At 38.9% G+C, this 15,577-nt stretch overlaps 1 protein-coding gene across 1 annotated transcript in view; it reads left to right on the top strand.

Moving 5' to 3' along the window:
* The window catches only part of LOC127445901 (thioredoxin reductase 1, cytoplasmic-like), a 29,800-nt gene extending 14,770 nt beyond the window's left edge, over positions 1-15,030 (top strand). The window contains exons 9-16 of the mRNA XM_051706376.1: positions 1,526-1,751; positions 2,020-2,112; positions 4,977-5,053; positions 7,634-7,790; positions 7,924-8,031; positions 8,194-8,289; positions 8,444-8,578; positions 13,881-15,030. Coding sequence (XP_051562336.1) covers positions 1,526-1,751; positions 2,020-2,112; positions 4,977-5,053; positions 7,634-7,790; positions 7,924-8,031; positions 8,194-8,289; positions 8,444-8,578; positions 13,881-13,943 — 955 coding nt within the window. The 3' untranslated portion in view covers positions 13,944-15,030. The remainder of the gene's footprint in view (positions 1-1,525; positions 1,752-2,019; positions 2,113-4,976; positions 5,054-7,633; positions 7,791-7,923; positions 8,032-8,193; positions 8,290-8,443; positions 8,579-13,880) is intronic.
* Positions 15,031-15,577: the final 547 nt, after the last annotated feature.

The following is a 15,577-nucleotide window of genomic DNA, read 5'->3' as shown; positions in this document are numbered from 1 at the left end:
TTCACCCAAAAATGAAAATTCTCATCTTTTACTCACCTTCATACCATCCCAGATGTGTATGACTTTCTGTCTTCAGCAAAACACATTTGAAGAAAAATAGAAAAATGTCTCAGCTCAGTAGGTCCTTAAAATGCAAGTGGACAGTGATCTGACCTTTGAAGCTCCAAAGAGAACAGACAGTCAACATAAACATCATCCATACGACCAGCGAAACGATCTCTTTTGGTGTGTAAAAGATCAATATTTAAGTACTTTTTAACTATAAATTATCGCTTCCGCTCAGCAGCAGTATGTGCATTCACAAAAGGGTTCATGCAGTCTCTCATGTGATGTATTCGCGTTGGCACGTTATTGACGTAATCTCACATTTTTCTCTTGGTTGAGAAATCCAGAATGAGCACACAAACGCCCCATTGTGAGTAAACAAACAGATACAAATACAGATCTAAACCAAAACAACAAAGCTTCTGTACAGCATTCCTCCAACTCAGTTGTAAACAGCGCCGCTCTTCCGGGTGTGTCTCACATGCGTCTGTTCTTGCGTGAACATGCCAACGCATTTACGTCTCGTGGTCGTACTGCTGCTGACTGGAAGTGATGATTTGTAGTTAAAAAGTACTTAAGTGTTGATCTTTTTACAGCAATAGTGATTGTGTCGCTTTAGAAGACATTCATTTTGTATGGATGACGTTTATGCTGACCGCCTACTGAGCTAAGATATTTTTCTTCAAATGTGTTCAGCAGAAGAAAGTCATACACATCTACACGTTCTTATTGCTCAAGTCTGGGATTTCCTGACCTGTCATTTGTCAAATGAGGAAGTGTTCGAATAAAGGTCTTTGGCAAGACCCAAGTCTCTGTGGTTTTCAGCATGTTGACTTTTCTCTTTGCCGACTTTTATTATGTTTAAAGGAGCACAGTAACTACACCTACACTATAAAATAGTCTCACACAGTTCTCTCAGAATCTGAGTATATTTGAAACAAACCCGTCTGTCACAAGACAGATCATAATTCAAAAGACATGATTTCGTTATGACTCCATTTTAACTCAATTTATTTAAATGTGATTTGGGCAATCTGTTTGAAACGGGATGACGCTTAAGGCTGGTGTAAACAGGGTTAAAACATTGTAAGATTTGTCCACTACAACCACATTCGGAAGTGCTTGAAATTGGTCAAAAACACATGTGACCACATTAGGCTTGTAGTGTAAATGCTCATCTGTTCAAATTCATTCAAACAGCAGCGTAGCACCACCCACTCACCTGTCAATCTGGTTATGAGCGGTTTTAAAATGAAATAACCATCTAATCAGAAAATGTAAAATAAGCGAGAAAAGAAGAGGTCCTAAGACGTAACCTTGGGGAACACCACAGGTGATGGCCGCACTTGTGATCAGAACACCCAAAATGCATCTTAATACCAGGTGTAAACCTGTGTAGTTACTGTGTTTTGCATTTGCAAGGCAGCATAGCTCTTTAATTGTGTACTCTGTGTTTTTTTGTTTTGATTTTTTTCCACAGTGATGACCTGTTTTCGTTACCCTACTGTCCCGGGAAGACTCTGGTGGTCGGGGCATCGTATGTGGCTCTGGAGTGCGGGGGATTTCTGGCCGGTTTGGGTCTAGACGTCACCGTCATGGTTCGCTCCATTCTGCTGCGCGGCTTCGACCAGGACATGGCCAGTCGTGCGGGAGATTACATGGAGATGCATGGGGTCAAATTCCTCAGGAAGTTCGTTCCAGTTAAGGTTTGTGCATATGTGTGCTGTTAAACATTACAGAAATTTGAAATTGTTAGGCATAATCTATCGCAGCTGAATTTATGAAGTATTATGATCAAGTCATGGCCTCTTTACCCATATAGTGATGGTTGCATGCATAAACTGCAGATAATATAAAGATACAACTGAACATTTGCACCTGTATATCCAATGTCAGAAACTGCAATATCAAATTCCTGGCCAAGAAGATCGTGTTGTGATAAAGCACAGCAGTGATTGTGTAAATGTTTCTCAGGTAGAGGAGCTGGAAGCTGGAACTCCAGGTCGACTGAAGGTGACCGCCAAATCAACCGAGAGCGATGAGATCATTGAAGGAGAATACAATACTGTGAGTGTCATGTTTGTGTTAATAATTTAAGCATTTCTATCCAAGGAAGGAAAAGAATTTCACTTCAGATGTCAGTGTATCTATGTTTATTTGTGGCCATTTTCCAAGACCTAGTAAGCTGCCTTCAAAAGCAAATTAATGGGAACTTCACAAGTGACTGATTTGGAACACGCCACATTGGCAGCAACTAATTGGCATGTGCGTCATTGTAACAGTATAAGGATGGACAAGGAGGAGGCGGGAACTGGCTGAACAGTCAACATAACGTTTTAATGCAAAACTCAACATAAAACAAACATAAACCATAACACAAACAGACACACACAACGCAGCCGCGTGCTTCTCTCTCTCTCGAACCGGTGTCTCCGGCTGCCCCTTATCTCGCTCTCCCGCTGATCAGCTGATTCAGCGCTGGCCCTGGTCCATCATGGCCCGGCCACACCCTCCTCCTCATCACAGTCATAAAAGTTGCGATCTTTACGATGCGCGTGAGAGGCTCTTCTTAGGTTAGGATGTTGCTTATGACTCGCTACTCTTAATAAGCATAAATATACACGGCATATACAAATATTTGGTCAAATAGAGCATGTTTAATTAGATTTAAAAAATAGCTATACTTTTTGAGGTTAAAAGAATAAGGATTCAGCTTTTCTCTCACTTCGTCCACCAAATTAATCGTTTTTTATTTTTTTTAGAGCAAGTTTTCCTAAAAAATGATGTCCACATATGTGGACAGCAGGACTAAATTGTGAAATTTGAAAAAATGGCAAGCTATAGAAATTCAGATTTTTTTCATCCAATTGTTTGTTTCCAGGAGTGTTGATTATTCATGTTTTTGAGATGTTATAGACATTACATCAGAAATTAGCATAATTAATTCTGATTCAAAGTAATGTCCAGCATCATCCAATCACTGCCAACCATGTTAAAATAAAATGATACATTATAAATTCTGAATCTATGTACTGATTATCATTGCCTCATGTCTGTCAAACATGTTGAGTGATCCAAACATCATCTGCAGCCTGAAACTGAACTTTTGATCAGATTTTAGGAGTGAATGCACTTAACTGCATAGAGAGCTATAGGATGCTCCCTTGCTCCCTATTTAGTGAATGACTTAACCTCCAGTGTGCTGTCTGTCTGCACTGGTCTCAGAACAGTTTGAAATGCCCCTTATTTTCATCCTAACTCCATATAAAGCCTCTGAAAGCAATATTTTACAGTTTTTGGATGCATGCATTGATTCTCAATGTGATAATGCACGGTAAATATAGGATTTCAAATTAAAATCTAGTGCTATTGTACACATTAGTGGAAACTGTGTTTAGCAGTGTGGTGTTTCGTGATAAATTAAAAACGTAATTAGGTTTCTTACCAGATGTAGTTTTGTTCGCATTTCTTTCAAAGACAAACTCCGCTGTGGTCGGCACCTTGTTGTTTTGTCACATGACTCCGTGCATCAAGTGTTAAACCTTTTACTGACAGCACAGAGTCTCCTGAAGGTCAGTCGGACGGTAGTTTGTTTTTAAATATCCATTTCTAGAATGTAAATTTGTTTTTGTGTTTTGTCTTTTCTTACTATGTTGGGCACAGACATAAAGACTACAAGAGTCCAAAATGAATAAAATCCCAGATGCAGTTTATTGTTCAACAAAAATCCCAATAATAACCAGAACAAATAAGGACTTGGTGCATAACGCCGGACTTTTAACCATAAACAAGCTGAAAATGCACTTTTTCAGGACTCTTATTTAAGTATTTACCCAATTATGCCTTTTGTAGCCTATAACGGTTTTGCTTAAATATTCACGAGATGAGGTTTCAAGAGAAATGAGGTTTATTATTATTCACCAGATTTGAAGTTGGAGACATGATGTATGTGCCCTCGCTTCAGATTAGAACACTTGATTACCTAATCAACAACAAAATATGCATTGAAGTGAGGATAAAAATATGGACAAATATGGTCAATGATGAAGGATTTAGATACAGCAAATCCCCAAACACAAATTTGATTTTAGCTGATAACGATAGTTCCAAAAAGCAACAATCGTCACCGATTAATCGGTAAAACCGATATATCAGTCTACCTCTAATTTGGACATTAAGACTCAGTTAAACTGTATACATTTAATTGCATTAGATAACAAAATATCAAAGCAAGTGTCATTTATTTTTAACAGAATATCCATTGGTTTATCATTTATACCCTTCTTAAAAACTTCTTGTTGATTGTTTTGCTTGTGCTGTCTTTCTTTATAAAAATTACATTTGCTTTCATTTTTGTTGCCTGATGCAATGACCTTTAGACATTTAAGTGTTGCTTAATTTTCCATATAACTAGTGTGTGCAAGTGGGGGCCTGGGTATCTCAGCGAGTATTGACGCTGACTATCACCCCTGGAGTCGCGAGTTCGAATCCAGGGTGTGCTGAGAGCCAGGTCTCCTTAGCAACCAAATTGGCCCGGTTGCTAGGGAGGGTAGAGACACATGGGGTAACCTCCTTGTGGTCACGATTAGTGGTTCTTGCTCTCAATGGGGCGCGTGGTAAGTTGTGCGTGGATTGCGGAGATTAGCATGAGTCTCCACATGCTGTGAGTCTCCGCGGTGTCATGCACAACGAGCCACGTGATAAAATGCGCGGATTGACGGTCTCAGAAATGGAGACAGCTGGGGATTGTCCTCCACCACACGGATTGAGGGGAGTAACCACGCCACCACGAGGACCTACTAAGTAGTGGGAATTGGGCATTCCAAATTGGGAGAAAAGGGGAATTCTTTTTTTTTTTAAATGTGTGCAAGTTTAGGTCATTAATGTTGCAGATTTTTACAAGAACCTAAGTGTTTGTTTCTCTCTCTCAGGTGTTGATTGCAGTGGGTCGTGATGCCTGTACAGGAAAGATCGGTCTGGAGAATGCTGGAGTTAAAGTCAATGCAAAGTATTAATACTTTCTTTCTCTACTTTGCTGTTGGTTTGAGTTCTTGTGTTCTTCAGTCATCTGTTCTCATAGCCCCTCCCCTCATTCATATACAAAGACCTTGTCATAGTAACATGGGAGGGGCGGGCACTGAAGTGTCATGGTGATTCAGCAGTATTGCTACTGAGAAGTTGGAACTGTGACCAGAAGCACATTCAGTGTGTTTATAGAGAACAATTGTGTAATTTAAAAGGGTTGGGATACATTAAACAAATGATATGCTTTCAGATTCATTTTAGCTCACACACAAACCTTGAAGTGAGAGAGTATTGAGATGGTGTGTGTGGTTGTGTCCTAATGTTAAGGATTAGTGTGTGATAGAGGTTTTAAATCGTTCTCAAGCTGAGTCATGTGATTCCATATGACCTCCACCCAAACACATGGGTGTTTCTTCAACTTCAAGTACTTTCACGTCCCAGGGGTTGACTTTTTACTAAAATGAACAGAATTAAACTTTTTTTTAAATTTTTTGTTAGATGAAAATCACATTAGAACCGACTTATTTAATTGTGTGTATTTACGACACATAAAATGTTAGCTATGAAATTAGCCTAGGCAAGACAAAGGAGTCGAGCATTTTATTTAAAAAATGTTAATGTCATTTTTATCAGCATCATTTTTACCACAGAATTCTATTAAACATAAAGAATTTGAGATGTGCTAGAAATCACCCTGGTGAGAATTTTCATGATTTATGCCTGGAGTTGTAGAAACACCCTTATATGAGTGTGCTGTATGGCTCTTTTGTTCTCTTTCGTGTGACTCACCTCGAGCGTTCATCGGTGAATTTTACAACTTGAGTGGTTTCATTTCAACAGCTCATTTTCTGGGTAGTTGTATCATGTCCTTTATCAGCTAATATGTGCATTTCAGCATTGTGACATAGATTGAAACACAAACGCTCGGACGAGAACATAGATTTGTATTGTGAATATAAATTTTTTTATAGTTAGGCTTTGCTTTAAAATATTTCATCTTGTCAGTATGGCTTGCAAGATGTATTTTGAGTACTGTGATTTCTTTCTAGTAAATTGGCAAAAAAGCAAACAAACAAAAAAATCTTTTATGTGCCAAAAGCTCAGCAATAAAGAAGCATTAGTTAGAATGAGATAAACTAAAAGCCATTCAGTAATCAACCTCTTTTTTTTTTTTATGCTGTTGTTTCCTAGCAAAGCTGTTTTATTTATTTATTTTATATATATATATATATTACTGGCACATAAAAAAAATGCATATTTTCTGAGGTGTGGCCAGTGAAAATTATGGAAGGGTGGGAGAAATCCTTATACTTACCATGGAGCCCTGTTTATATTTTTCATAATTAATAATATTTTATTTATTGCAAAAAATAATAGGTTTTAAATAAGTTAAAATAGCTGTAAATTATATAGCTATAAATGTAACTCAATGGCAGTTTGTAATTTTCAACCCATTCTTACTAATGCTATTAAGACAAGCATTCTTACAATTTTAACCAAACTTTGTGAGCCAGCTTGATATCTTTGGTGACAAGTGCAAAATTTGCAATATATCACAGTATAAAAATAAATAAATAAAAAATTTGCAATTGTTCTTGTACATATTAAATACATAGCTCAAACATTCACAGTGAAGGTTGGGAAAAAGTATGTGAACCCCAAGGCTAATGACATCAACAAAAGCTAATTAGAGTCAGGAGTTGGCAAACCTGACATCCAGTTAACGAAACGAGATTGGAGGTGTGGGTTAGAGCTACTTTGACTTATAAAAAGCACTCAAACATTTTGAGTTTGATATTCACAAGAAGCATCTGCTGACGTGGACCATGCCTAAGTTCTGACGATTTAGTACTGTGGGTACTCTCACTAGAAGTGTCCGGTCAGCCAAGATGACTCAAAGGGCACACCGCAGAATGTTCAATGAGGTAAAAAAGAACCCTAGAGTGACAGCTAAAGATTTGAAGGAATCATTGGAACATGTTAACATCTCTGTTCATGAGTCTACTATACGGAAAACACTAAACAGGTATGGTGTCCATGGCAGGACACCACGAAGAAAGCTTCTGCTTTTCAACAAAAACATTGCTGCGCACCTAAAGCAGTTCTGTAATGAAGAACGGTCCAAAATTCCTTCTGATCATTGTGCAGGTCTAATCCACAGCTGCCAGAAACACTTGGTTGAGGTTATTGCTGCCAAAGGAGGACGGACCAGTTATTAAATCCAAGGGTTCACTTACTTTTTCCCACAGCACTGTGAATGTTTAATTGGATGTGTTCAGTAAAGAAATGAAAGATTATAATTGTGTGTTGTTAGCTTAAGCACATTGTGTTTGTCTATACTTGTGACTTTTTGATGAAGATGAAATCACATTTTATGACCAATTAATGCAGAAAACAGCTAATTCCAAAGGGTTCACATACTTTTTCTTGCCACTGTATATATCTATTTTTTTATAGATTTTTTTTTTACTTTTATTTCAGTACGCCCTGATAATAACGCTGGGCTTGTACTCTGCCCATAAGAACAAAAAAGTCATATTTTATGGTGCCCTTCTTTGCCCAGGAATGGGAAGATCCCAGTGAACGATGAGGAGCAGACGAATGTTCCTCATATCTATGCCATTGGAGACATTCTGGAGGGAAAGTGGGAGCTCACGCCTGTGGCCATACAGGCAGGAAGACTGCTGGCTCGCCGACTTTTTGCTGGATCCACTTTGAAGGTCTGACATAGACGTACAATTGCCATGATCTTTAATCTATTGCTCCATATCTTTCTGTCTGTCTATCTAGTGTGATCTGTGCTGTGCAATTTAATATAAATCAAGCAATTAAAGGGCTAATGTGTATTTACAGTGTGACTATGTGAATGTTCCCACCACCGTCTTCACTCCTATGGAATACGGCAGCTGTGGCCACGCCGAGGAGAAAGCCATTGAGATCTACGGACAGGAGAACCTCGAGGTGTGTTTGTAAACAGACGTCATGCTAAACACTGGAAATATTAACTCTCTGTTCTGATAATGACTGGCGTGTTAATGATGTGCTGGTAATGAAGGTGTGTTGATAACGAGTGGTGTTTTTAATGATGTTATGGTGTTTTATGATGTGTGTTTTTCTCTGCAGGTGTATCACAGTCTGTTCTGGCCTCTGGAGTTCACTATTCCCAGCCGGGACAACAACAGGTGCTACGCCAAGATCATCTGCAATAAACTTGACAATGTAAGACACAAACATCGAGTTTAAAAATGACTTTCGTCAAATGTGCAGTCGTTATAGGATTTCATCTCTCTGTAAATTAAAATACAATTCATTGAATACAAACCTCAGGTGATTGAGTTGTCCTGAGTAGTTTTTAACTCTCTTCTGTCTGCAGGACCGTGTGATTGGCTTTCATTATCTGGGTCCTAATGCTGGAGAAGTGACCCAGGGCTTCGGAGCAGCTATGAAATGTGGAATTACCAAAGATCAGCTGGACAACACCATCGGAATACATCCGACCTGTGCTGAGGTGAGTTTCCTCTGACAAGCGTTAATCGATAGACTAACTACTGCCGTATTTAATGGTGCACTCTGTATTTTTATTATTATTATAACATGTTGTGATGGCCAATAAAGCAGTGAAAAAAAAACATATACCAGTGTCTGAAATTAACTTTTCCATTAAGGGGCAGTAATTTCCCCTTAAATTTGATCTTAAGGGGCATTTTGTACTTTTGTGTGGTCATATTTTATTCTAAACAGAGAAATATACGGTGTTTCGTCCTTTCATTTCAAATACTTCAATTTAATAAATTTGATTATATCTGAATAATTAGACTGAGAATATATTACCTCTTACCCATAAAATTAAATCAACATCAACTCATATTTTATGCCACAGCTAGGGTTAGAATAGAATATTAAGAACTACATCAGATGTTAAAAATAAAAAAACGAGGAATTCTTTGAGGGCATTTTTTTGCCCCCACATTAGGTTTTATGGGGCCCCAAGCCCCCTTATTTTCTAATCCCGATTTATACTGACAGCTAGCCGTGTGCATCTAGCAGCATGCAAAAGCAATAATTTTCTCTTACCAGTGCTATTGTAGAAATGCACTATTTGCAGTCAGTCATGATTAATTTATTTTGTACGCAAACGTTTCCAATAATAGGGGGCTACCGACGTAAACTAAGGCATTTTCAGCTTTTATAAGCTACTGCAATGACTTAATCTCATGTGAGTGTACATGATTTGAGGCATTTTTCAAAAGTACTATTCATAGCTTTATTTGGGGGTTAAACGTAAAATGACGAAAAAATTATTAAAAAATTGCTACATGCACATTTAAGAATATTTCTGATGTTCTGTTCATGTTAGTTCATAGTTTAAAGTGCTTAAATATAAAGCTTTGGAGTATTTAATGGTGCTTCCTAATTTTTGTATTTGTTGCGCTGGTCGAATATGGTAGCTGTCTTCAACTTATTCTGACACCTAGTGGTGTGGATGCAGCAACATGTGAAGTTTTCCATTACTGATGCTATTGTAGAAATGCACTATTCACAATCAGTTATGATTAATTTAGTTGGTAAACAAAACATTTTCGATAAAGGGGGTTTGTTATCGGATAAAATAAGGTATTTTTAGGGGTTCCATCACAAAGCGCCAAAACCTGTTGTATTTTTGAGGATTATTTTTATTATTCTGCCCTAAAAATGATAGTGTAGACCAAACTGTAAGGCCTAGAGACCCGAATCTTTGGGGAATGGTAGTACTCCGATGCATGGACTTACCCCGATCGGCCAAAAGGGGGCACTACAGTGAACCTAACAATTACATTTTGTATTTTGGGCCATAACTTTTGAACCATAAGGCCTAGAAACTAAATTTTAGCTCCGCCCACTTTTTTCCCCATTTTCCGCCCACTTTTGGATTGTTTGCAAAACCTAATTTTCGAACTAGTCCTAGGACATTCGCCTGATCGAAACTAAACCAGTGCAGAAAGATATGAGATGAGGACACATGAAAAAAATGTGCACCTTGGCCACTTGGTGGCGCTATATTAATGACAAACATAAAAACAGCTCTAACTAAGTAACTGTTGGTCCAATCGACTTGAAACTTTGCATACAGTGTCTAAGGTGTCATCAAGGTCTGTGAGGACACTTACCAATCAACTTTCAGCAGTTATTAGAAAAGGTTAAATAAACCGATCTGAACGAAAAGTAGTAGGCCTATTTGTCTCTTGGTCTTTGCAGATTTTTTTTTTTAATTGGTTACCGGGAGGCGCCATCATGTTTTACATGCATGCAAATGGTTGTAAATACCGCAGTGTTTCACATAGACACACGTTATCCATATCATATGATAGATCTCTTCATTCTGAACAACTTTGTCTCAAGAAACATTGGTGTGAATCAAATCGGTCATTAAATAAAAATAAAAAAAAAATCAAAGTAGTTCTAGGTCGTTCGTCCGATCAGAACCAAACAAGTGCATAGAGATTCTCTGGAGTCCCTTTAACAATAATTATAAAAAAAGTTTGAACTTTTAATTCATCATTGTATTATTTGTTTCAAGATGGCGCCGCAGATGGCTGCTTCAGTGTGGAGCTCCCTAGCGTTTTTGTTGCTTTTGTTTGTTTGTTTGTCATGTTTTTTGTCACTCTTTACCGATCAGTTTCACCTGGGATGAACTGCTGAATATTCAGCAGAGCATACCTGATAATTATTTGCTGGTGTTTGATTATTCAGACGTTTTATTAGGCATTTTATTTGGAGGCGCAGCGGTGCTCTACAAGCGATCCAAAAGACGCACGCAAGGGAAGCGAGCCAGCGCACTTGTGAAGCTTCGTCAGTGCGGCTTTAGGACTCGCTAACAAAAAGGACGACCTGCTTCTGCTCACTCAAACAAATAAGGACTTTTCTAACTCGGATGCTCTGTGTTTCATGGAAACCTGGCTGAATGAAGCCATCCCGGACAGCATGCTACATCTGCCGGGCTTCCAGCTGTTCAGAGCAGATCGCGCTGCGGAATCATTGGGGAAAACGAGAGGCAGTGGAACATACTTTTACATCAACGAAAGTTGGTGTACAGATGTAACAGCATTGAAGAAGATGTGCTGTCCTAATTTAGAAGCGCTCTTCATCAACTGTAAGCCTTTCTACTCGCTGCGGGAGATTTCCTCATTCATTCTGGTGAGTGTTTATATCCCACCACAAGCGTGCGTGAACGCAGCGTTGCAACAGCTTGCTGATCACGTCACAGATGCGGAGCAAATACACCCGGACTCACTTATTATTATTATTATTATTATTATTATTATTTTAATAAAGCTAACCTTACTCATGAACTGCCAAAATACAAACAACACATCACATGCCCCACCAGAGACAGAAATATACTGGACCACTGCTACACAGCTGTAAAGAATGCATACCGCTCTGTCCCACGTGCAGCTTTAGGACTCTCTGATCACTGTCTGGTTCATCTTTTCCCGACCTACAAGCAGAAACTAAAATCAGCTAAGCCTGTAGTAAGGACTGTAAAGGGATGGACCAATGAAGCAGAGCTGGAACTACAAGCCTGCTTTGACTGCACTGATTGGAGTGTTTTTGAAGCTGCAGCCACAGACCTGGATGAGCTCACAGATACTGTGACATCAAATATCAGTTTCTGTGAGGATATGTGCATCCCTACTAGGACATTTTTATCATTCACTAATGATAAACCATGGTTTACAGGAAAACTCAGACAGCTTCGTCATGCCATAAAGGATGCTTACAGAAGTGGGGATAAAATATTGTACAACCAGGCCAGGAACACACTGACTAAGGAAATCGGAGTGGCTAAAAGAAGCTATTCTGAAAAGCTGAAAAACCCGTTTTCAGCCAGTGATGCTGCATTTGTGTGGAAAGGCCTGAAAAGCATCATCAAGTACAAGACACCTCCCCCTCGCTCTGTAGAGAGTCAACTAAAGGCTGATGAACTCGAGGTGTTTTACTGCAGGTTTGGAAAGCCCAGTCTTACACCCCTCCCCCACTCTGTTCTTCGCTTCACAAACACACACACCAACACCTCCTGGAAACCCCCTCCTCCCTCCTCCTGCTACTCAATCTGCACTTATGATCTGTGTGGAGGATGTGTGCCAGGTCTTTCGGAAACAAAAGATTAGAAAAGCTACAGGCGGTGTTTCACCTGTCTGTCTGAAAGTCTGCGCTGACCAACTGGCCCCCATTTTCACACAGATCTTCAGTAGATCACTGGAGCAGTGTGAAGTTCCCTGCTGCTTCAATCACTCCACCATCATTCCGGTACCCAAAAAAACCCAAAATTGACTACAGACCTATCGCTCTGACATCTGTGGTCATGAAGTTGTTTGAGAGACTGGTTTTAGCCTACCTGAAGGACATCACTAGACCCCTACTAGACCCCTACAAGACCCCCTTCAATTTGCTTACTGAGCAAACAGGTCTGTGGATGATGCTGTCAATATGGGACTGCTTTATATCCTGCAACACCTCAACAGACCTGGGACTTATGCAAAGATCCTATTTGTGGACTTCAGTTCAGCCTTCAATACCAACATGCCTGATCTTCTCTCAACCAAACTGACCCAGCTTTCCGTGCCAACCACAACCTGTCGGTAGATCAACAACTTTCTGTCAGATAGGCATCAGCTAGTGAGCCTGAGGAAACTTACATCCTGGACCCTCACTATTAGCACTGGTGCTCCTCAGGGATGCGTTCTCTCTTCACTGCTCTGCTCCCTGTACACGAATGACTGCACTGCAAAGGACCCCAATGTCAAGCTTCTGAAGTTTGCAGATGACACCACGGTCATCTGCCTTATCCGCGACAGTGACAAGTCTACAGGCGGGAGGTTGATTAGCTGGCTGTCTGGTGTGGTCAAAACAACCTTGAGCTGAACACGCTCAAAACAGTGGAGATGATAGTGGACTTCAGGAGATATCTCCCCCCCCCAGCACTATTGGTAGCAGTGGAGTCATTCAGGTTCCTGGGCTTTACCATCTCTCAGGACCTGAAGTGGGACACCCACATAGACTCCATTGTGAAGAAGGCTCAGCAGAAGTTGTATTTCCTTCACCAGCTGAGGAAGTTCAACCTGCCATAGGAGCTGCTGACACAGTTCTACTCGGCCATCATTGAGTCCTGTGTACATCTATAACTGTCTGGTTTGGTTCAGGAAACTACAACAGACAGTCAGGACTGCTGAGAGGATTATTGGTGCCCCCCTGCCCACCCTCCAAGTCCTGTACATCTCCAGAGTGAGGAAACGTGCAGGAAGAATCACTCAGGTTTCCTTGTGTACGTGAGAACACTTGGCAATAAAGCTCATTCTGATTCTGTATTAGTACGGCAAAACGTACGACATGGGTGTGGCTACTTTTATTTAAATGGTTATATCTCATGAACGGAATGAGATATTTTCACTACATTTTGGACACTTATGTAGGAGGTCAATCTGAAGACACACCTTGTGGTGGCGCTATAACAGTCAGGAATGTAAAAAATGCCATATCTCTGTGCTACTTTATCGTTGTTTTAGCTGCTAAAAAATTAATCTAATTAATACTTAATCTGTTGCTTATGTCCTTAAAGGCCCTTAAATGCTTGAACCCCGTTAATTGTTGCTTGCAGCTATATTTGGCTTTTTATGTTTATCATATGATGTGAGACATTTTTCAAAAAATACTTTTACTTTTTTAATTACTGAAAATTGCACCTTTTTAAGAATATTTCTGATATTCTGTACTAAGTTAATAGTTAAAAGCACATAAATATAATGTTTTCTTCCTTTAATTTTTTCCAGATCTTCACCACTATGGAGGTCACCAAGAACTCTGGTGGTGACATCACTCAGACGGGCTGCTGAGGTTAAACCCTGCTCGTTTAACAGGCTGCTAGTTTAAACCAGTTTATCCCTCACCTTTCAGCATAAAATCACTCAAGTCTCTATCTAGTAATTTCAGGTCATCAAAAAGCAGAATAACGTGATCTTTGATGTGCCTTTGCTTGCCATAGAGACCAATGATGAGATGAGGAGATGATGATCGACAGCCTGTTAGACAGCGGGGTTACTCTGCTCAAACTCATTGTCAAAGTCAGAAATGCACCAATTTGTGTTGTGCTTTACTGTTTTCTTTCTATATTTCACATGTACAATCTTATATGCACATACACTTGGTGCTCTGTGACGTTTTAACCCATAAGCCACATTTAGTGGTGGGCTAGGACTGATGTTTTTCTGGTCTTTGACTTTAAAGAGGTAAATATATATACACATACAGCTTCAGGAATGCACCTGGACTTGATTCTTCAACTCTGGCTGCGTACTTTAATTTCATTTATTTTCTTTGGTTGTAGAAGTCTATTTTTCTATATTAAAAGTTGCAAATTATAAGTCAGTTGCTTGGCTCTGCAATAGCATTCCTCTGTAGGATTATAGTAAGAGGGATTTCACTTCCCGACCTCATTATTTTCCGATTTAGTGGTCGAGTAATTAAGAGAAATGAACTGACACACAAACCAAATGCTGCATGTAAATGCATTTCTTCTAAAAGTATTTAAACTAATGGCATCTCTAAAATCTAAATGCAAACTGATTTGTAGTTTGTGATGCCTAATGAAGCACTTAGAACTATCAATAAGAATATGTATGTTCATGTTTATATATATATATATATATATGTTTGCATCATCAATTCTGTTTGGAAATTTCATTCAAATATAAATGCATGTTTCTTTGTTTATTTGCTTTCTGGATTAAGATTTTCCATCTCAAAATTTAATGTAATTATTATATATTTTTTTTTTTTTTTTGCTTTCTAACGATGGTATTTAAGGGGCAAAGTTCTTACTGATATTAATGTCACTCAGCAACAACTTGTTGAATGTACAAACGTTTCCATGGCATCACTGTTTAATTCTATTCAAGAACTTTAATAAAACTATGTACACAACCTCAGTCACAGGTGTATCTTTAAAAATAAAATATTTCATCTGAAATGATTAAAATATCTTAATCTAACAATCTGAGATGCTAAACTCCATCTAAAGCTATTTGCTTGTTAAACTGTTACGTTATTTTCGCATTTCTGTTTGGTGCCACTAGTGACAAAAATGACGCACTGTAGTTTTAAAGATTTCTAAATTCTGAGTGGATAAATGCAATGTAATGTGCTAAAAATTGATTGTAGAAATGCAAAATGAACTCATCTGGAGAGAATGAAAGCAGCTGGTTACACAGGAAATGTCTATAAACTTTATTCAGAGTAGCGCTGCATTTAATTTTTGGCGGGAATGAAAGCGAAGCTGTAAGGGAAAGACTTGCAATCTTCAGTGGCAAACACTGTATAAAGCCCATAGATCACATTTAATTTTGACAATTTTCTCGAGTTTTTTGGCTACTGAAATTTTTTTGGGAAAGCTTCATCAGTAGGGTTGCCACATTGGACTTGAAAGATTCCTGGACACCCTATCAATAACAAAAACATTTACTCCTAGTTT

This window comes from Myxocyprinus asiaticus, chromosome 9, assembly GCF_019703515.2.
Source record: "Myxocyprinus asiaticus isolate MX2 ecotype Aquarium Trade chromosome 9, UBuf_Myxa_2, whole genome shotgun sequence".
Lineage (NCBI taxonomy): Eukaryota > Metazoa > Chordata > Actinopteri > Cypriniformes > Catostomidae > Myxocyprinus > Myxocyprinus asiaticus.
The sequence above is the reverse complement of the archived record's forward strand: the minus strand, read 5'-3'. Positions and strand labels throughout refer to the sequence as shown.